Below are 23864 nucleotides of genomic sequence, written 5' to 3' on the forward strand. Positions count from 1 at the left end.
TAGGCGGCTTAAGTATGAACAGTCTTTGGATTTCAATCAGTTACAAGTCAATAAAAAACTCGAAAGCCTTGCATTGGCAGGTTATACAAATTCTCTGCTCCTTTGTGTTCTCAGCTGATTCTCTTTTTATTTTCGAGGCTATGAATTATATCTCTTTGTAGCTCTTTTTTAGCACATCAGAATCTCATCCACCACAGGCTGGTGCAGTAAAGCTCAACCTTTTCCAGAACCAAGTGTGAAATCTTGCTTTGTGATAAATATCTGATGGTGCAGGAGCTCTGGGCTTCCTCCCAAGCTAAATTTATTTATATTGCAGCAAAACACCTGCCTCTGTGTCATCACAAAAGCAGTTCCCTATTGTAAAGTACAATGCAGTCTCTCAGACAAGAGTCAGATTTCTTTTCCCCTCTGGAGGAGAGGAACAGATGTCCTTAGGAATCTAAAGAAGCTTCCTCCCTCCTCATCTACTCAGCTTATATATCCAAGTCATGAGTCTCAAAACTTTTCAGTCAATTATCGAGGGTTTATTGTTTCCATGACACCAGTCCCTTCCCACAGCCACTCAATGCTCAGGATGATTACTTCACATAACACCTGCTGGCTGGAAGTGACAAATTTACACTAGGATTACACCTAGGGTCTCCATACATTCAGCCAAACTATCACCATGATGGGTCCCTCTGGATCAGCAGTACATCACACCAGTCATGGGACACCAACCCAGCTCCACAACTTCCCACATGTCTGGTCCATGCCATCAACAAATGGCTTTGGAATGCTCTGTGACCCACAGCAGATTCTCTGCTCAACACCATGGCTGTTCTTCCAAAGGCTGGGCAACGACTACCACCCCATGATATTAGACACCAATAAGAGGGATGCCTACCTTGCCAACAGGGTTTACAGTTCCTGCTGCTGCAGACTGCAATGGTGATATTTTTGGAGGAAGCGCAACAAGCTATGAGAGATAGGCAAAGGCTGGACAAAAGTTTAGAAAAAAGCTGTGAAACAGCTCAAAGACTTTAAGAGGTTTTGGCTTAATGGTGGTTTAATGCAGGTCCTGGGTTCAGCTATAGCAGTCATTCTATTCTCCTTAGTAGCTGGTGCAGTGCTGTGTTTTTGACTTTCAGCGTGGGAGCAACGGTGATAACACCGATGTTTTTAGTTGTTGCTAAATAATGTTTACTCTGACCAAGGACTTTCTGAGTCTCCTGCTCTGCCAGGAGGAGGGGAAGCCAGGAGGAAGCACAGACAGGACACATGACCCAGACTAGCCAAAAGGGTATTCCATACCATAGCACGTCATGCCCAATATATAAACTGCAGGGCAGTTAGTTACCTGGAAGGGCTAGATCACTGCTCGGGTCAGACTGGGAATCGGTTGTTGGGTGGTGAGCATTTGTATTCTCTTCTCTTGTTATTTCCCTTATCATCATTATTATTATTGGTGGTAGCAGTAGTGGCTTTGTGTTATACCTTAGTTACTGAACTGTTCTTATCTCAACCTGTGGCAATGACATTCTTTCGATTCTCCTCCCCATCCCTCTGGGAGTGGGGGGAGGAAGAAAAGGGGGGAGTGAGTGAGCGGCTGCGTGGTTCTAAGTTACTGACTGCGCTTACACCAAGACAATGCATGGCCAGTGTTCTTGTCAATCTTCCCAAAGTCTGGATGCAGAATGAGGGTCAAATACAAAAAGCCAGAGAAGTTATTGCCTAAAAATATTTGCTGTAAATGACAAGCACCTCTTGTTCAGCATTAAAATTTAAATGCAAAAAGGTAAAATAGAATAAAGTAGACCTTACCTGAAGAGGCTGAAGAATCATAAATAGTTCTATCCTTCTTATTTGTCCTGAAGGGCTGAATGTCCTTTTCCCTGTAGGTTCCAAACCCTTCAAAGCTTCTTCTTTTATTCCCACTTGAATCATTGTCCCGTTTCTCACTTGAGGAATTCATTTCACCAAACACATCCAGGGACTCTGACCTTCCATTACTCTCAGTATTACCAGAGTATCTCTTTGTGCAAGAGTCAATGGGATCATTGCTTAAGTCATTTTTATCTTTACTCTGTGTCCACTGCTGGGCATCAGAAAGTGATAATGTAGACAGCGTATCCACTTCAAAGTTACTCTTTGAGCCTTTGTGTCCGGTTTCACAATGCTGGTGCTTCTGCTTCTCCTTATGCTTGCTTTTCTCGCTCAGTAAGGAGAGGTCTTTATCTGAGCCACTCAGCCTTTCACTGATAGCATGGCTAGAGAAGCCAGTGGGCTTGCTAGCAAAGAGACCACTCAGATCTTCATGAGTTCCCAATATCCGCTCATCCTTATGCTTGTGCTTATGTTTGTGTTTCCTTTTGTGAAGTCGGCCACTTGAAAGGCTTGTTCCTCCAACCTTTGGAGGAGCCAAAGAGGACTGCATGTCTCCAAGGCCCATTCCCACAGGTGTTTGCAGGTGTACTCCGTGTTTTGCTTTATGCTTGGCAGTGGTGGACATCTTCATATGAGAGCTTGCATGGAACTGGGGTGGGGGCACGGTTGGTCTCATAAATGGGGAAGCCGCTCCGAGCGTGTGAGACAGGTACAAAGGAGCTGGATACTGACCATAGTAACCAAGATTCATCATAGGCATTGATGTGTAAGGCATTCCATAGGGTGCATAGTAACTCCCACTGGGAATAGGGTAACCGAACCCTTGTAAAAAAGGCACCTTTGTCATGGTGTCATTGGTTTTGGCAGGTCTACCACGCTTCTTCTTAGACTTCATGTCAGAGGTCCTGCGAAGATAGAGCAATGGGTCATACTGGATATATGGCACAGGGTAGTAGTGATCAAAATTAATCCTGAAGATGCTGGGATATGGATTTTCATGATAAAATGTGTAACTTCTATGGGAAATCCTGAACACTTGAAATTTATTGATCAGTTCCTCAAGGTCTGCCAGAAACTGGAGGTCGTCTCTGTTCTGTAGGCCTTTCCTTTTCCTCTTGTGCTTTGGCTTTTTAATACTCTCATGAGAGAGAAAGTTATCCACAATGAGATGTTTCGGTCGGTGACCATGCCTGTTCTTTGTGCTGGTGTCAGATGGGATAGCCTCTGGATTGTCCAGGGTGCAGAAATCAAAGGAGTATCTCCTGCGGGACTCTGAGCTTTTCTCAGCTTGGTCAGAAGTGCTGTTGTTGTCTGTACCTATCCCACTGTCACTTGGTATGGTTTCTTCACTGTGAGACTCGCTCACTGGAGACAGGGTTACTTCTTTTAGAGAACCTATTTCACAGAGATGGGAAGGTGAATTAGCCATTAACCTGGGTGGAGACAGCTTCCAAGTTCCACTGTGCATTCCTTTCTGGGTTTTTGTGGGAAGAGCACTGATAGGTTGAAGATTTGGCATAGTTTTTAGCTCTGAAAAATTAGTTTCAGTGCTTGCAGGGCTAAGGTTGCCATTAGTCCCGACTAACTGTGTCGAAAGCGAATGAATAGCTGCTGGTGACGATGCCACAAGTGACTGCAGGTTGGAAGGCACTGCTGGGTTTTCTGGCTGGCTGGAAACAGGCCTTGAGTGCTTGATGGTTGTCTTAGGTTCTTCTGTCTGAGGCTGCAGCTCTGCTCTTGGCTTTCTGCCCCGTTTTTTGCCAATATAGATCGTCCCCCTCTTGCTGACATTGATCTGCTTCCCTAGTCTGGCATCAATAGTGGCTGGCCCAGCACTAGATGGTGGCTGGACTTTTGCCTTCAGAGCTATGCTGCTGGAGCAGGAGGACAAGATCTGATTGAGAATATTCTTCCTCTTAAGGGTCTTCATTTTATTAATGGTCTTGATGGTCTTCTTATCCAAGACCCCAAGCTTCCCAACCTTTTTGTGAAACTTGAGTTCATTGATGGGCTTGTCCTCTCCTGGGACCATCTGGGCCAACTTGGCCAGATTCCGTCTCCTTTTCCTTTTCTTTGTTCCTGGAAATTCATGACTGATTGGACTTACTGGGCTGGTGGAGGTCCCCTCATGAATGGTTTCAACAGTGAGCAGAGGCTGTTTCTTTGGTCGTCCTCTTTTTTTCTTGACAGGAGTGATCACAGTAAGACTGTCAGTATTGGTATACAGAGGGCTGGATGGTGTGATGGGATAGGCTGAAGGAGGCTCCACCATCAGCTTCTCAGATGTCATCATGGAGGTTTCCCGAAGGATAGATTTAGGTTTGCTGCAGGTCCATCGCCGCTTAGTCACATGTTTGGGGTGCTGGATCTCAGATAATTTGCCAGCTGTGGGAAGATCGGTGGGTAGGAGAGTGGTTGTCAGAGCTACAGGTTTTCTGAGTCTGGTGGCACTGTTGGGGGAAGCTCTGTCAGTGAGCACACCACTGTCAATAGCTACTAAGGGGGACTCATTTTCAATCACTTTCCCTGGCTTTGTGGCTCGAAGATCTTTTTTACTTCCTTCTGGTTGAGAGCTAGTCCTATTTGCTACTTCACTGCTCATAGCAAGTCCACGAGGCAGACTTTTCTCCTGGATAGTTTTCTCAATAGAAGATTTTGTGGATTGCCTTTTTTTCCTTTTGTGGCCAGAGGCATCTGTTGTTGGAGACTTTATTGGGATAGTAATTCGTACGTGACTGGTGTCACTTTCACAACTGCTAGCAGAAGTGGGATTCTGCTTCAAGGGTGATGTATCCAATAGACTTTCCATTGAGTAAGACTCCTTTTTGCCTTCCATGCTGTCATGGGATTTGCTGTCAAATGCTTTCTGAGCACTCTTCACCCATTCAATGTCTGTGGTTTGGATTGTTTGACTTAACAAGTCCTTTTTGCTGGACTTCTTCTTTGTACTCCCAGTGGGCTGATCGGGGACCTCCAGCTGCATGCTTCCCTCTGGATCACCAAGTGGCAAAAGCCCATTGCACTCAGAGGCACCGCTGGGCTGGGTGGCCACGCTGATGTTGTTGGGTGATGGGACTGCACTGCAAGTGAGAAGCTCCTTACTACTGGCTGATAGCTGCCCCCACGTGCTGCTGGTGCAGGATTTCTTTGCTTGGGATTTGCTGAAAGAAACTCCTGGCTCTGGAGTGGAGACCTTGGTGGCACTAATTGCTTCTCGACTGGGTTCTGTGTTCATGAAGCAACTCTGAGAAGCTGATCCAGTGTCAGAGCTTGTTGACCAGTCAAGGTGGTGCTGGTTGCTACTTTTCTGCTGGTGCTTTGATTTTAAGGTGTCACCGGTGAAGTCTTGTTGGAGGCCGGGATCGTAGTGCAGAGCAGAATGTTTTTGTGGCCTTTCATAAACCTGGAAGGTAGCAGGAAATAAGTAAAAATAAAATATTAGTTTATCAGTCCATTCGTAACCCTGGTTGCAGCTCTTTATTTGTACAGCAAATTACAACTCTTCTTAACACATGCCCTTGTAAGGGTTAGGAGCCTTTAGAAAGTCTTCTTATACTTGACCGAAATTTGTATTTAGATTCATGCACTGTAAACAAGTTTTGTTTTGTTTTCCCACTCTAAAAACAATGGAAATACTTCTACAAAAGCAAAATTGCTAAGGAAACATATTTATTGATTTTTAATTTAAAACAGAAGTAAATTATTTCCTTTCAATGGATGAGTGATGCAATTCAGCCTCCTGGTGAGAATCCCTTTTCCCTAAAACATAATCCCTCACAGAACTTGATGCAAAACAGCAGCAGTTAAGCTTATTGTTGTAAACAAGAAAAAATGCAGAATTATCTTGGAAGTTGTAACAAACAAGAGGAAAACCTGTGGGTCTACTTCACTATGAATCCAGAAGCAGCAAAGATTTACTTGCTAAAATTTCCATGTAGAAGTCATCTGCACAAACCTAGTGCTTGAAATCATATGCATAGGATAGAGTGTGTGAGGCACACTTGGCAGGTTCAAGATTTGCATTACTCTCTTTTCACTTTAATAATCAGATATTTGCAATGTTGGTAAGAGATATTTTCAATATGATTTCTAATCTGACAGAAGCTCTTCAAGCCTCAGAGGTTACAGTAAGGGCAGAATTATACTGAAGGCTCTTCCAGAGAAAAAGAAAGTCTACTTTTTCTTCTTGGTGGGCCTTCTTCAGTTAAAGAAATTGTATTTGCTGCAGCTGTAACCTTTTGAAAAGTCTCTGAAAGAAAAAAATAATATTTATTATTTTTACCTTAAGTTAACTGACCTCTTTTACCCTTTTGTTTTCTCCTGTTAAATTTAGGGGGATGTTTTGTAAAGCTCTGGATGAAACTGTGCAACTGATTTGTACACCTAGTACTGCAAACAACTGTTGTTAACAAACTGTAATGACACTGACTCAAGTGCCAAATAAATGACGAGACACTTAAAATGTATGTGTAACCAGGGAAAGAACAATAGAAACAACTGCTAAGTGTCTCATGTTTCTGAAAACACCCTGGTACAATAAAGTTTCTACCAGTAGTGTTATGTTAGATCCCTTTTCGGCGTATTTGCAAAAGAAGCCTTGGGTCGAGGCTGTCAGCATAAGAAGGTTTTGAGCTGGAAAATGAGGCTACCCCATCTCTGAGCAACTTCAGAGGGATATGAAAAGTGCTGAACACCCCCAAAGTCATGGAGCATTATTTGGTGACCAGTAAACATACATGTTATTGGCAAACTGATGTTGAGATATCCTTCAAGCGTATATAAAAAATGGGCATGTGGCTTTTCTGGAATGGGTAATAAAAATGAAGCTGTTCTGGTCCATCTTCTGAGGAGTAATCAGAGACTATTAAATCCTGTGGATAGCTCAGCTGTTGTGCACATGGACCAGCCATATTCAGGGCAACCAGAGTTTTCCAGGAATTGTGGAGTGAGAAAACGAAAGCACGCAGCTGTGGTGGAGCTGCAGATGTTGCAGGCGAGCGACACCCGGTTTCTTTAGCCGGAGAAAAGAGCCAAAAGCATAAATAGCCCTTGGGAAATGAATCAGTTGTTCCTCCTCCTCCTGCTCCTTCTCACAGTGGCCTCCCATGAGTGAGCCACACAGTGTGCAACAGCCATGACCCATGTCGTTGATGCCCTGCTTTGGAAGATGAAGCCCACCCATGTCCACATCCTTGGGATGAGGCCAGGCTGGGTCGAAAAGAATTCAGCAGCACTGGCACCGAATTCTGATAGTTGAATTTTATGGTTTTGGTTTTTTTTTAACTGATCATAAAGCTCATGATCTTCATTCTACCTCAGCCATTTGGGGCTTCTCCTGCTCCCAGTTGCCATGGGAGTTAGTTGTGCAGAAGGTGGCCATCCTCCGGTGAGTTCCCACTGGGCTGGAAGTGGGTGTCCCTATGCAAGCCTCACATGAAAACATCATCTTCCTGAGGTACCCTGATTTGGAAATGGTGGGTTGAGGCTTCTCATGGGCCCCAGAACCCACACCAAGGCATGGCCAATCTGTTTCTGCTCAGATCCTAGCATTGGGGCTGCCATCGAAGAAACTCTTTACACCCATATTTCCAAAATGCTGAGCCATGAAACTAAATGACCCGAAAAATTACATTTGGAAGAAAAAAAAAATAGAAAGAGGTTTGCAGCAGTGAGTGCAAACACCACATGCTAGCAACACCCTGATCCCTCCAAGTGCACCACACAGAGAGAGATCTCTAGTTTAAAAGGAACAATAATCTCTGCTCTATATTTTAAGGCTATTAATAAGGGCTCAGAACTGCGAGGCCAGCTATATATCAGCGATAAATGCTGATATATTGCTTGGCTCCTCTAGCTCCATTTCCTCAGCCTGTACATTATAAAATGATGATGCAACTTCCAACATATCCCTAACGATAGCCTTGTCATTACTCCAGCACCGTGGGCCACCACAACATCCGTCTTAAAATTCATGAGAAAGATATGCCTATGTCATCAAAAGTGCCAACTCTGGAGGCATTTAATCACACAGATAAGCACTTAGATTTCAACAGGCTTTCAAAAAATGACCAGTCTACAGGATGTCAAAACGGTGTATCTACCTAAGCACACAACAGTCCATTGGGTTTCCTCATGCTAGTTCTTCCAGCATAACATTTACTATTTGCTCTACCTTGCTAGACATGTTCATATCACTCCAAAGCAATTCTACAGCAACCAGAGATCATTTGGCTGCAGCAGGGTGGGTTTCATTGGCTGCAATATATATATATATAGAGAGAGTTTACCTAAAACCACTATTAAAGCAGTTGAAGTAATGCAGCCTAGTGTATTTGGCTCCCTGTACATCCCCCTGGGTTACTGTCTGATCTCAGTGGTCCTAATGTTGGGCCACAAAGATGACTGGAGGGTTAGAGCACATCTCCTATGAGACAGGTTATTTTAGGCTGAAGAAGAGAAGGCTCTGGGGTGATCTTAGGGCAGCTTCCAGTGCCTAAAAGGGCCAAGAACGAATCTGGAGAGGGGCTTTGGACAAGAGCCTGTATGGCCAGGACAAGGGAGAACAGCTTTAAACTGCCAGAGGGGAGATTTAGATTAGATATTAGGAAAAAAATCTTCCCTAAAAGGGTGAGGAGACACTGGCACTGGTTGTAAAGGCTGCACAGCCAAGAACGGCACCAAGAATAGTGGCCTTTTTCATGAAAACGGAAAGATTTAGCTTTATTTACTTTTCAGTTTATGAGACCCTAAAAATACTTCAAACTTCAATGCCTGCCTCTGTTTGTAGTTTGCCCTTTCATTAAATGGGATTTTCTTCAGCAGCTAGCTATTTTTCACTGGGAGCCTGCTCCTTCTTCTCTTTTGAAACTAGAAGCATAACTGAACCCATGCAATTTTATCACATCTCACCAGACTTGGTCAATATTTCTCTTGATATTCAGTTTACTGGAAGTGCTAAGTGTGTAATGATCCCATCTTCCCTTTAAAGAATAGGAAATATACATAAAGAAGATAATAGTTTTTGTAACTGCAAGTTCAAGCAGCATGATCTAGCACATGATAAATCTTAGACTAGAAAAAAAAAGCTGAATCCTATTATTAGTTGTATACAATTTTAATGCCAGACTCATGAGTTTCAGCCCTCAGCTTTGGCAATAGCGTGTAGAGCTACGAGCAGGATACATTCCATGCACTAGCAACTGCAGAGCACTGGCCAGAGAGCAGAGGAGGTGGGATTGTGTGTTTACACCTGCCTTGCCAGACCTCTGCAACCCTGCACCTGCAGAGGTGGTTACTCCTTATAACAGCTTTAATCTGGCATGCAGCCCTTGCAATTGAGAGGATGAGACTGCATCAGTCCCATGATGAGCAGCACCTAGCAGCAGAATCCATCCCTTAGGGACTCTTTACATTTAACTACTGGATGTCTCACTCTGCCTCCCCAATCCCTTGCCTGAGCTTCTATCTAAATCCACATGCTGCTTCCAGTCCCAAAGCAAGAAGTGGGAGGAGATACCAGCAACCAAATCAAGAGCTTAGTAAAATAAAATAATACTAATAATATAACTAAAAATAATGATAAAATACATAATTAGAGAAACACATCACCTGAAAAAAAAATCTGATTGCTTGCAGGGGATGAAACCCCCTTCTCCAAATACACCTTTTTGAGGAGGTAACATACATACAGCTTGTCAAGAATCTGGCTTGCAAATCAAAGTCAATACTATAACGCCCCCTCTTTAAATCATTCGCAGATCCATCTGTATAATGGCTTCTCAAGTGTAATTCCCTATTAAGAGGCTTTATCTGGAGAGATAAGCAGCTGGTTCCCATGTCACTAATTGCTGTCTGCTGTGATTTTAAAACATCTGCACCATTGTGCTCTTCATTTTCATATTCTAATCACTCTGAAACTTGAAAAAGGTACATCATTGATTGTTTCTGTGGGTTAATTAGTACACAGTCTCCTTGTAGAGACAATTTAAAGGCAGTCAGAACCTCAATCAGCAAGTTTGTTTTAAAAATTAATAACATCGGGAGCGTCTGCAGGGATTGGCATCCACAGTGACACATCAGACTGTGCTCTGGGGACATACCATCCTTTGTTATCTTCTTCATAGACTGGAAATAAAATTAAAATAAATAAATAAATAAATAAATAAATAAATGGAAAGAAAAAGGAAGAAATCTTTCCTAAATTAATAATGCTACTTAGAGACTTGGGAAATGGTTGCTCTTATCTCAGGGCCACCCCTGCCTCTCCAGTGAGAAAAAATCTCATCAAAACACTGTATGTGTGGTCTAGAAACTTACAAGCCATTTTTGGTAGTAATTTTGGCAAATGGGAGCTGGCATCTCACTGGAAATCCATGGGGTGAAGATGTGAGTGCTTGGAGGTCTGTGGGCATTTGCTCTGCTTGTCACCTAGGTTGGCTAGATGCTGGGCCACATGGCCTTGTCTCCAAGCCATGAAGAGAAGGATTTTAGCTCAGGCACAACACTCTGCTATGGCAGTGGTATTGCACGCAAAGTGGACCTTCCTTGTAACCAGCCATCTCAGAGCAAAGCCAAGCCTGAATTCATACCTGTTTTAGCATAAGCATATACTCAAAAGTACTCCAGACAATGCTGATAACAGACCTTTGGTGCCTAGTAAAAGGTCAACCTAAGATTTTTCAAGACTGAATGAATAAAAGTGGCAGCACTGAGGTTAAGTGGATAATGCAACAGGCACTGATCCCCGGAAAAATTAGACTCTGTTTTGGTCCATCGAAAAAGAGCTCCTAAAAGCTCAAGAAGCTCCAGGTGATTTGTTCCTCTTCAAAAAGCTTCCTCTTCAGTTTCTGCTTCCTAGACATGCATGAAAATGTTACTACTGGAGAAGAAAAGCTTTTGAGGGGAAAAACCCCTAAGTTTACTAGCTCCAACACATTAAATAATCCTGGTTCAGTCATACTTTTGCTCAAAACGGAGCATTTCCTCTCATGTCCCAGTGGGAGAGCTACAAATTGCTCACCTGAAGACTATAATCAGAACTATAAGTTGGAGATACATCATGTACTTTGGTGAATGCACTGAGCCTTCCAGAGGTAGCACTGATTTGTAAAGAAAAGATGCTAAGTTGGGGAGACACCAGGTTCAGGGAAATTTAACTCTGGTCTGACGGCTTACAGGTTGAGTTGTCATCATGAGATGAGATCAATTCACAGGAGGAGCCTCTGATCAAGGCAAGTGACTTCATACTTTGAAGTGCCTGAAATAGTTTCAGGAAGTCCTATAGGTCCTCTGTGACTCTAACCAGGGAGAAGAGATCGCAAACCAGTATATGACATTTAGAGGAAGCACAAACAACAGTAGTGTCTTCTAAGAAACCTCACTGAATCCAGTTGAAAACTGATGTAGAAGTTTTAATACCAATTAAATTACTAATGGAAAATTAATCATCAGATGATAAAATTAATCACTATCATCCCAAACAAGGGAACTTTCCAGATCAGACTGTCAGGTTGAACACTCCCAGTGTTTACTCCTTCCCCAGCTCCCTGAGTCTTCAATAGCATGAAGCCCAACCATCACCACACTCACAGGAGTAAGGGTTGTTTGTTAGGCATCAAAAGAGGGGCATGAATTAACATGGGGACATTACAGGGACACTTCCTGAGAGCAAGACACAGTGTGAGGTGGGAGTGGGTCAATTAGAAGCAAAGCATCACCTGTTTGTGTCCATTCACTGAACACAAACATTGCAGACTGATGTAAGTCTTGTGCATATCAGGAGGATCTTCACTGAAACTGATGGAGGTCCTTCCAGGTTTGCACCCTCATTGCTATGTAGATCTTTCTTCCTAAAGATATTTGTGTAATTGTGTCAATACAGATGAACTGAAGTTCAGGCTTTTGCATTATAACTGTTTTGAGAATATCTGTGTAAATAGGTATTCTCAAACTATCTTTAAGGAAAAGACAAAGCAATGCACAGACATTACTGAAGGGTCCAAAGGTGCTCACATGGTTGCAAAGTGTAATTTGTCACGCATTCCTGGTAAAAGCATCATCATTTGCTAAATAGTTCAGAAATTCAGAAGTTATTCCAGATTAATTCTGCTACCAGCTTGAAACTGGATGACATGCACACTGTTTCAACCTTCTGCTGGATTTCTGACATTCTCATTTTCCAGGTACATGGATTGAGGATTTTACTTTGGCAAATTGTAACATGTTGAATTTCATAAAGGTAGGATTTGGTGCTGAGAGCTGATCTGCTCCTTACTAGTGGCATAGACTCATTTACGCACATATTTTCTTTATCAAATGTTTAAACAACCCTACTCTTTTTAGGGCTTTGCATTAAGAACCACGTCTGGGAAGACTCCAAGCAATGGGATTTTTCTGTCATCTCCAACAAAGAGCCCCTAACCACGACATAACAATGCAGTTTAAATACTGTGTTTAAGCACGACTCAGTTTGCTGCCACAGTTTAGGCACCTGGGAGACAGCAGTAGGGCACCAGCTAAGGTGGACTCCAATGGGACTCATACAATTTTGCCCATTCATCTGGCAAGATAGCCCTGATTTGGTCCTTGTTTGGCCTCATGCCAGTGCAAAGATACTTAAACAAGCATTTCTGACATTATGTCCACAAAGCCAGGATTTGCAGAGCAAGATGCCTTTGCTAAGCTGCATGCTTTTGTTTGTCCAAAAGCCCTACTAATGAACTTAGTAACAGTGATATTAAGGCTTAATTATTTATATATGAAACATACTTCCATCCTGTCAGAAGTGGTATAGTTTGTAGAGCTCTATCTAGCTCTTCCCAGTGTGTAACTATGACATTGACCATCCAGGTTTCTATCTCATCCTACTCTTCAACTTTGCTGTGTAACTACAAGTTGTAGAGGGCAATGTATATCTGTACAGTGACTTAGCCAAATCAAACTGCAGAAGGATCCCAAGATGGACTGGTACCTACAGAAATGTGCACGGTAAGTGGTAATCATCTTTGAAAGGTCTGTGGTGTTGTCTAGGGCATTAATGCTTCAGCACGTCTCAAATTACTAAATTGGAAATAAGCATGTGAGCAGCTGTGCACTGTATGTTTCTCCTATGATTCTGTAAAAGCCTGCAGTGCTTACTTTACATTGAAAGATTTCTTTTATCCTCCATTTAGTATAAGAATTGCAGTGTGTCCCTGAATACTTTTTTTTCCAAGGGGTGGGGGAAATATAAATGTCTTTTCTGTGGGGGCCAGTGAGACTTTCCATTAGAGTTAAATAATTTTATTATAAATTGAGCCCTTAAATGTCAAGGAGATGCTGAATTCACCTGAAAACAGGCATTTAGAGAAGCTTATAAAAGCTGTGAGCTTCAGTCAGTTAGCTCATCTTTCTTTTAGTATGCACTTCATTTAGCAGTTACTGATGGGCAGATTAATTCTTTCAAAGCATCCTGATAGCAGCTAAGGTCTAGCATGAAGTATTGCATGTGCAGCAGCATTAGAAAAGACTCCAGAAGTCTCCTAGGACATTTATCTGGTGTAGCTAGGTCAGTCATTTAGAGAGGTAAAATATACAGTATCTTTCCACCTCCCTGCATTAAGATCCAAGTCCTGTGCCATGAGTTCAGGGAAAGCATCACCTCCAGCAAATTCGCCCTGAATAGATGAAATTCAGTGATCTGCAGCAAAATGTCGGAGGTTTGTTCCCTTTGGAAAATCTGCCTGAAGAAGTCATATGTGACAACTTTCTGGATCCACTGGGTACATGCTGAAAAGTCTACACGCTTTGTGCAAAGCCAGCCCATAATGTGGAGTGTACCATCCGGAGATAGGACATATTCTGGATTCTCTCAAAAAGCTGGTCTCAGATTAAACTCCCAAATGGGATTCTCTTTTGTTTTCACTAGTCAAATAATTATATTCTGGTGGAAGAGAATAGGAGGACACTCACCTTCCCTTGCACTGCGTGCAGTCATTTGAACCATCCAGCAAGAATGCAAGTGAAACCTGCCCCATTGGCAAAAGACTACAGGATGAGTGGAGCTTCCACACCTTGATCCTCTCAGTGAGCCCACCACTTGTGCCTATTTTCACTATTCTTGGCAGATAAAAAGTGATCTCTCATCCTTTTCCTTAGAACCAGCGGCAACCCCAGGAGGTGATAACTGGGGAAATTTGCTGCACATGTTGAAAATGTCAACAGCATGGCAGACATCTGTTTCTGGACTACAGATGATGTTCCTATGGCTGAGCTGAGGATTTTAGTCCTCAATTAGGTGATTTTAGTTTACACCCTTGAGGAAGTCAGGTTTGAAGATAATCAGCACTGCGCTGGAACGCCTGAGGCATAGACCACAAGGATGCTAAAGTCCACCTGCAAATTCCCTTTCAAGACCACAGCAGCAGTGATTTGTGGCAGCAGCAAAATCACAAGCTGCCCTGGCTAAATGTGAATGCTCTCCTTAAGAACTGGTTTTACTACCCCCTGGTTTCAGGCCCTTGCAGATGCCTCTTCCACTCATGTATTTTTGCAGGCTCCCCACCACACATCTAGCCAAGCTTTTGCCACTGAGATAAATTTAACCAGGTTAGCAATAATGTTTTAAGGCAACAAAAGCAAAAAAATTATAACGGCATAAGATTTTCTGTGGCAATGCTAGGTGAGGTGATGATGAGTGACACCGTATTTTGGATGCATAGCTGTGCTTTTTCTGAGTGACACGTATTTCTGCTTTGATGTTCACCCCAACTCTTTCTTCCCCTCCCTCCCCAGCTATGGCGAAATCACCTTTACTAATAAGCCTTCAGCTCCAATAGCAGGTTTTATTTAGTGTGCTATAAAACCAGTCATTTCTCAGATCATAAAAGGGGCTCAACTGGACTGCATCATTTTGCTGAAGTGAGTTTTCTGGTGAAGCGATTCTCTCTTCTAAATGCCACAGTACCCCATTATCAGTATTTATAAAATGCAATTTTCTGTATTTTATTAAGTGTGAATCTCCAGCAGAAATCCATCTGGGAGCTGAACCCAAGATTTAATTGCCCCTTGATTTTATACTTTCAAGAATTTCTCAACCATTTTCACAATGACAGCACCAGGCTAACCACAGTTTTATTAAGGTAAAGCAGCATTATTTAAAGGCTCTAATACAGTTTGGGGTTGTATTCTACGCACATAAATCACAGAATCATAGAATAGTTAGGGTTGGAAAGGACCTTAAGATCTTCTAGTTCCAATCTCCCTGCCATGGGCAGGGACACCTCACACTAAACCGTATCACCCAAGGCTTCATCCAACCTGGTCTTGAACACTGCCAGGGATGGAGCATTCACAACCTCCCTGGGCAACCCATTCCAGTGCCTCACCACCCTCACAGTAAAGTATTTCTTCCTTATATCCAGTCTAAACCTTCCCTGTTTAAGTTTCAACCCGTTACCCCTTGTCCTGTCACTACAGTCCCTAATGAAGAACCCATCCCCAGCATCCCTTTAGCCCCCTTTCAGATACTGGAAGGCTGCCCTGAGGTCTCCCTGCAGCCTTCTCTTCTCCAGGATGAACAGACCCAACCTTTCTCAGCCTGTCTTCATATGGGAGTTGTTCCAGGGCCCCTGATCATCCTCGTGGCCCTGCTCTGGACTTGTTCTAACAGTTCCATGTCCTTTTTATGTTGAGGACAGTAAAAATGCATACAATGCTCCAAGTGAGGTCTCACAAGAGCAGAGCAGAGGTGCACAATCACCTCCTTTGACCTGCTGGTCACACTTCTTTTGATGCAGCCCAGGATACGGTTGGCTTTCTGGGGTGTGAGCACACACTGAAGCCAGCTCATCGTCATTTTCTCATTAACCAACACCCCCAAGTCCTTCTCCACAGGGCTGCTCTGAATTTCCCTTTTGCCCAACCTGTAACTGTGCCTGGGATTGCTCCGACCCAGGTGTAGGACCTTGCACTTGGCATGGTTAAACTTCATGAGGTTGGCATCAGCCCACCTCACAAGCGTGTCAAAGCCCTCTGGGTGGCATTCCTTCCCTTCAGCGTATCAACTGAACCACACAGGTTGGTGTCATTGGAAAACTTGCTGAGGGCGCACTGAATTCCACTGTCCATGTCAGTGACAAAGATGTTAAACAAGACTGATGGTAACACCAATCCCTCAGGGACACCACTTGTTACTAGTCTCCAGCTGGACACTGAGTCACTGACCACAATTCTTTGCATGCAACCATCCAGCCAATTCTTTATCCACCGAGTGGTCCACCTATCAAATTGATGTCTCTCCAATTTAGAGACAAGGATGTCATGTGGGACAGTGTAGAATGTTTTGCACAAGTCCAGGTAGATGACATCAACTGCTCTACCCTTGTCCATCAGTTCTGTAGCCCCTTCATAGAAGGCCAATAAATTGTTCAGTCATGATTTTCTCTTAGTGAAGCCATGCTGGCTGTCACCAAGAACCTTGATGTTTTTCATGTGCCCTAGCATGCCTTCCAGGAGAATCTGCTACAAGATTTTGCCAGGCACAAAGGTGAGAATGACTGGTCTTGGTCTGTAATTCCCCAGGACATCTATTTTCCCCCTCTTGAAAATGGGGGTTATATTTCCCTTTTTCCAGTCATCACGAACTTCACCTGACTGTCATGATTTTTCAAATATGATGGCCAGTGGCTTTGCAAATTCATTCGCCAGCTCCTTTAGGACCCGTGGATGGATTTTATCAGGTCCTATGGACTTATGTATGTTCAGGTTCTTAAGATTGTCTTGAACCAGATCCTCTCCTACAGTGGGCCTAGGATCTTCATTCTCACAGTCTCAGCATCCACCTTCCAAGACTTGGGTGATGTGGTCAAAGCATTTGCAGTGAAGACTGAGGCAAAGAAGTCATTAAGAGCCTCTGCCTTCTCCAAATCCAGGGTATGCAGTTCTCTTGATAGCTTCCGGAGGGGGCCCATGTTGTCCCTAGTCTGTCTTTTATTCGGTGCATACCTGTAGCATCCCTTCCTATTATCTTTAACATCCCTAGCCAAGTTTAATTCTAACTGGGCCTTAGCTTTCCTAACCTGGTCCCTAATTTCCCAGACAACATCTCTGTAAGCTTTCCAAGCTGCCTGTCCTTGCTTCCACCTTTTATAAGCCTCTTTTTTCCTTCAAAGTTTTCTCAGCAGCTTCTTATCCATCCAAGGAGGTCTTCTGGCCCTCCTGCTGCACTTCCTTCTAGTCAGGATGCAACACTCCTGAGCTTGTAGCAGGTGGTCCTTGAATATTAACCAGCAGTATTGGGCCCCCCTGTCCTCTAGGGCTATATCACATGGAACCTTACTAAGCAGGTTCCTGAAGAGGCCGAAGTTTGCTGTCTTGAAGTTCAGGGCAGTGAGTTTGCTGCACGCTCTTCTCACTGTCCTGAGGACCTAGAACTCGACCATCTCATGATCGCTGCAATTAAGGCTGGCCTGGAGTGTCACATTTCCAATCAGCCCTTCCCTGTTGGTGAGCAGGAGGTCAAGCAGGGCACCTCTCCTTGTTGGCTCCGCTATTGCTTGCAGAAGGAAGTTGTCTTCCACACAATCGAGGAACATCCTGGATTGCTTGTGCTTTGCCGTACCTTCCCTCCAACAGATATCAGGGTGGTTGAAGTCCCCCATGAGAACAAGGGCCTGTGAGCTTGAGGCTGTTACTATCTATAGAGTGTTTCGTCCACAGATTCCTCTTGGTCAGGCAGTCTGTAACAGATCCCCCCAATAACATCCCCCATAGCTGTTCTCCCCTTGACTCTGACCCACAAACTCTCTGTTGGCTGCTCAGCATCAAGAGCAAACAAAAATCACTGCTCAAAATCAACAGCAACACAGACCAGAAAAAGAAAATGAAGAGTGATCTAGAAAAGAAGACTGAAAAACACCCCAAGTGGAGCTTTGTGCTTAAATGGTCCCCAAACTCCTCTAGCTTCTTACCTAACAAATGGAGGGTGAAATTCAACTTAGTGAGTCCGCAGTCTTTCACCTATGAGGCTGAACTGGCAGGTGGAAAGCCTTTTAATATAAATTCAGGCCTGGCATTAGTATCCGGAACAACAAATCTTGTAGCTCTCCTGAATCAGAATTTGGCTTATCCTGTGCTTTATATCTGCTCTAAAGACACCCTTAAATTCTTGAAATTGTGCAGAAATCCAATGATTTCTTTGCACAGGCTCCCCTTATGAATGGACACATCAAGACTAGACAGAGTGATGGTGTGGTACCACCAGCACTTCAGAGCATTGCCCTTTTAATTGCCCTTCTTCTAGTAACTCATCTAAGTACATTTCTTTGCTCTACACATGTTGACAAAGCAAAACTATTCCCAGACCTGTTATTGCTTCCTCTTAAGTGCTGACTGTGTGCTCGAGTTGAGTAACTCTATAAAAATACTGACACTGAAGATACAGTTGCCTCTCCCAGCAGCTTGGCACACAGGGTAAATCAGAAGCAGGGAGTACACATTTGAGACCTCAAAATGCTTTTCTCCACTACTAAGGGAGAAACTTATGTCTCTTTCCTTTCAAAATGTAACTTATTCTGAAGCACTGGCATGAGTAGGCAGAAGACAAGTGTTTCCAAGAGCTACTTGAGTAGAGGGAGATAGGCTAAAACACAGGTAAAACTGGTGTTCTAAGTATCTGAGGTGCATGTCAAAGGGACTAAAAATACAGAGGAAAAAAGAGTGCTACAAGAAGGTCCTTCAGTTTAGCAGACGTACAGTGTTTGAAGCTGAAGCTAGAAGAACTGAAATGAGAAATATGGCCCACATTTTTAATAAGGGATATAAATAACCATGAGAACAGCTTATGATGGCAATGGATTCTATATTACTGGAGGTTACTTTTAAATCTGGGCTGGTTGTTTTTCTAACTAATATGCATTACTGCTATTGGACTTGTAACAGTAATACATTTAGGCAAATCCCCTGGTATGAGTTGCACAGGAGGTTTGACAATGACTTCTAACCTTAAAAATCTGCTATATGTATCCTCTCCATATTTCCTTCAGTGTTTTCTCCATCCTCTCTGTATTTCCTCTCTGTATCCTCTCTATATTTCCTTCAGTGTTTTGTCTGTCCTGGTGTTTAGCAATTCCAGCAATGTCCCTTCCTCTGGGAAGCTATATCCCAGTGTAATAAATCTCACTGTTGAGAGTCTCTTCTCTCTTCCCCCGAATAATTTCCATCTCTAGACATATCTCAGTTCTGGATTCATCCCAACAATTCCTCCTCATCCTTGGCACCAAAGAGAATATTTCTCATTTTTAACAATTCGTTTCACTTGCCATATTCCCTGCTGCTATAAAGCAGTGTGTCCCACTGGTACAACAGAGTTCATTTACTAGGAAAGGTCTTTCAATCTTGACAAGCCCAGTGAGATGTGGCTCCCCCTGGAACAAGGATGGTCAGCATTGTACCATACGTGGTTCTGCAAGGGCGAGTGGTGCCAAATGCCATCAGCTCATGAAACTCAGACTACCAGGGTGGCACAGGGGAAGATACTGCAATTCCCATAACCATTCCCCTATGCTGCTCAAACATGGGCTCTTGACAGGCAACTAAATGTGAAACAGCCCTCCAGACTTTCTTCGTCCTTACCAAATAACTGACATTTGGCCCCGACCTTTAAAAGGAGGCACCAAGCCTAATATCAAATCTGGATCTAAGTCTCACAGACATCTGTAAAACAGCAGGAAATCACAACATCCTGGATCTGAAAACATGAAGAACCCTGGACTCAGTTTTAGGCATTGGCTGCTTTTTGTTACTGCTCTTTTTCTGTTTTAAGTATGGAAGAATGTACAGATTCTGTCTTTTCTGGTTTAAATTTCTCTGCTGTTTCGTATGCTGCATCACAGTCTCAGAACATGAGCCCAAGTGCAAACCATTGAACTGCTGGAGGTCTCTGCCTCAATCCAAATGTCACACTTGGTGTTCCAAAGGGTGCGTGGGGGTTTCTTGGGTGAGGGGGTGAACAAAGTGCAAAAGCTAAATCTCTACCCACTGTACAGAAAGGTTGCATATGTCAAAGTCACTGGTGCAAACACTTTTCAGTGACTGCTTTAAACATACTTCAAGTGAGAGAAAAAAATCTGTTATACTTTAAGTATTTACTTATTACTCAATAGTCATTATTTCTTTTTGTGGTTTTCCCCTCTTTGTTCTGTTTTCTGCTAGACAGTGAATACACTTCTGCATAGTCCCCCTTTAAGGATTTCTCTCACAGATACACGCATATCTAAGAAAAACCTTCTGAAATCAGTGCAGATTCATCACCCACCCTGCACACGACCTTATCAGCAGCTGTGATGGGTGGCCCCTGTGGAATACTATGGAAAGGGCAAAGCTGGAAAATGCGCACTTTAAAGTGCCAGAGATTTTAGTTCAGTGAGCAGCACTTGTAATTTCTGCTGCTGCAGACTGCTCAGCTTGTTATGGATACCTGAGAATTTGGGTTTTCCCTGACTAGAGATTGTGAGATTTATTACAGTAATATTTTTTTCCTGTTTTATTTTTTTTTTACTCCTGGAATTGTTAAGGCATAATTGAGGGTGCCAGACTCCTGCACGCATAATATCTTCACAGATGAAGAGAGACGAGAAATAAAGCTTCCTGACACTCTTTTCCCCACATGTGACATGTTTTGCCATTACTCTTACTGATGAAGGGAATATTCAAAGAGAAACCAGTGTTCTGCACTGGCTTCAGTACAAGAGATACAATAAAAAATATTGGCCTAAATTCCTCCTGCAACATCCAGGGGCATATTTAGGTTTGTCAGACTGACAAGGACTCAGGTGCATGGACTGCAGCAATAGGTATTAAAAATTAAGGTTTTAGTCTCATCACTAAACACCCTCCCATCTGGTGGCATCTCCTTGTTAATATATCCTGAACAGGTAATAATTTCTTTCAATTTGTGTACCCTTCTCCACCAGAAACCATGGATATATCTGAAGTAATATTTTATAAAAAATATGAAAAAAAAAGGAAAATATGAAGTAGTATTTTGTAAAAATATTACTTCATTGAGTAGAAACAATGATTTTGTGTGTTTATGTGTGGCAGTGGGGTATAAACCAATGTATAAACAAGTCACAGAAGTTTGTTACATCTCCCCATCATCCACCTGAAGCAAAATGACTTTGTTGGTATCTGAAGTCTATCTTGAATGAATCTCAAAGCACTTCATGAAAGAAAGTAGGAGTCATTATTCTGCACACCACTCTGCTCACCAAGGTCTTTCCATACCCCTTCATCAGTGCCAGTAGAATAATTCAGGTTTTCTTACCCTCACTTTTGCCTGTGCCCATAAAGGTTCCTGTGACCAAGGTCCCAAGTCAGTGTTCCCAATACAATTTATAATCTATATGAATGTGACTTGAAACAAACTAATGTCTTGCTGAAGTGTAAGAAGCTGATCCTTTCCTATGCGAGTCTTTCCTTACTATTAAAAGTGGCAATGGATATCACAAATGTAACTGGAATCCCCAGTTGCTAAAGGAGGACAAATACGGGTACGTGTTGCAGCACAACAGGCACCGTTTCACAGCCAGACAGCTAGGATTTAGGGAAGTCTAAGACATACAGGACTATGATTTCTACACTGCAAATCCAGGAGTGAGTGTTTCTTAAGACCTTTAGGTTTGTGGGGATGTTAAAATGTATTATCCATGCATCTGCAGTCACAGCACACCTGCAGTGCTCTACCTGTGTGCACACATGTGTGTATGAGTGTGCTGGTGAGTGTTTAATTTTGAAGAAGGTCACTTTTTTTGTCTCACAGAAAGAAACCCCAGACTAGGGAAGATCCCCAGTCATCCACCCTTGAGGTAATTACACCAAGAAAAGCTACCAGGTCTCTCTATTTCTCATCAAGCAAGGGATACGGTAGCAGGCAAGAAATGACCTTGTGCTTCTGCTGCTCAAACTCCCAGCAACCCACAGCAACTTAAATTAGAACATGTGCAATATAATTAGATTTCCTTCCTTTGCAGACTTGTCGTGTTTCTCCTGTCTGAAAATGAGGGGACACTTCAGACAGGGGCTACAGCTCAGCAGGGCTGTCTGCTGCTCACCAGGGTTTTGCTTTGAGAGAGATCGGAAAAAGGCTGCAATTAAGTAAAGCTTTTGTGCTTTCAGCTCCTGCCCTCCTGAAGCAGTTTTCAGTTAGAAACAAGAGAAAGTAAATTCTAGAGTCAGAGGTAAAATAAGAAATTCAGGTCAGGATTTAAACCAAAGTTTCCTCCACATGACAGCTGTTTGTTACCAAGACTGTAGCTTGGAGTGACCTTGTCAGGTATGAGATTAGGTTTGGAATGACACGTATTGAAATACTACAAAAATTGGCCCTCCAGACCCATCTGCATTAAAACTTGATGTACCTCATCAGTCACAGCAGAGTATTGGCAGGGCATGGCTCTGGACACCAGACTGACCAACACCTGATTTAGGAGCCTGGCCTCCCTATACAGCCCATAAGGACTCCAGAGAGGACATCAGAGCATTCTAACTCACTCTGCTGACTATATAGGGCACCTGAGCAGCTAATTCAGGCACCTAAATGAAACCCCTAAAGGAAGGCAAGATGAATATAGCCCAGTTTATGTCAGTGTCCCATAATACACTTTTAATCCTTTTTATGCAGCTCCGTATCAGACTTGAAAGGGCTGAACTGTGCCTTTACAAAAATCTTTGGGAAACATTTCATGACCAAGAGAATATCCAGAGGCCAAATCTGTTCCTGACAAAGACTTTGATGTGTTGAGATCCTTATGTTCTTTGAAAACGTATTTTGAATACAGTAAACAGTAAATTTATATTTATTTGGGGGTTTTCTAATGTGATCCCTCTTGGCTGGAGCAGGGAATTATTCCTTCCTCACCATCAAGCTGTAAGATCACAGAGTCTCAATTTGAATTGTTCTTGAATAAAAGAATTCTCTTCCCTTTTTCAGGTAAACCATGGAAGAACAAAGACATAATCTTGGACACACTACAGTGTCTGTGCCTTTTCTTCACTGTTCCTCAGCAAATAAAACTATTTTGAAAGCAAAACAAAATAACAAACTGATGGGCTCAATTAAAATTTAAACCCCGGTTTTTTTTTGTAAGTTAACAGAGGTTAACATTTCCTTGTACTTTCCTGGAAAGTGCTGCATTTCACAAACAGGCATTTGAAAACAGAAAAAATCTGTTAGCAGGATTGACGCTGGTCATGTTTTTCAGATGACCACACTTCTAGCTTCTTGGTTCAAACTTTTGTTTGATCTTCTGAGGTTTACTCATCTGGAGTTACAGATATTCTTTTAACCACAAGGTACAGCAGCAGACCACAGGAAGAATGCAACACAGCCCGCTGCTCGCTGACCATAGAGCAGCACCATCACCTCTGGGCGTCCTTTACTCCAGTTTCTTCTATAGGTTCTTTCCAACAACAGCACCTCTGCTCCATCCATGGTGCTTCCAGAGAAGCTTTATCCCATCACCATACCTTTAAGGAGCAGTGCATCCCTCAGCCTTCTCAGCCATGTGCAGGCAATGGTTGTGAGACTAGAGAAGTTTTCCTCTGCTGTGATTAAATGTGGTTTGAGGTAGACATACTCTACCTTAGACAGGTTTTTGACTCTTGTTAACTGTTCCCAAGGCTTACAGGTTCAGCAGAGGGGAAAAAAGAACATAACATTATGAAAAGTGCTAGGGAGAGAGCATCTAACCTGAGTGGGGACAGTAGGAATCTCACTACCTACACAGCCAGTGGATTTTGATGCTGGAACAAGCCTTTGCCCCTACATGGGCATCCTTTGGAGAACTCATGTCCCCTCTTCTTTCTTTGAATTACCAATTTATCATTCTTCTTACCTCTAGCTGTTTTACCTCAAAAACACGAAAGACTGTGGAAGTAAGTATGGTCTAACTGATATAGGAGATCATTGCCAGTGACTTCAGCATTGCCTGGTGTTTGACACACGAGGGACAATCTTCTGT

General features: G+C 43.0%; 1 protein-coding gene across 1 annotated transcript in view; it reads right to left on the reverse strand.

Annotated features, from left to right (window-relative positions):
• Positions 1-23864, reverse strand: part of SETBP1 (SET binding protein 1) — a 261719-nt gene that overhangs the window by 78465 nt on the left and 159390 nt on the right. The window contains exon 4 of the mRNA XM_031051384.2: positions 1804-5269. Within this exon, the coding sequence (XP_030907244.2) occupies positions 1804-5269 (3466 nt within the window). The remainder of the gene's footprint in view (positions 1-1803; positions 5270-23864) is intronic.

Source organism: Melopsittacus undulatus, chromosome Z (assembly GCF_012275295.1).
Source record: "Melopsittacus undulatus isolate bMelUnd1 chromosome Z, bMelUnd1.mat.Z, whole genome shotgun sequence".
Taxonomy (NCBI): domain Eukaryota; kingdom Metazoa; phylum Chordata; class Aves; order Psittaciformes; family Psittaculidae; genus Melopsittacus; species Melopsittacus undulatus.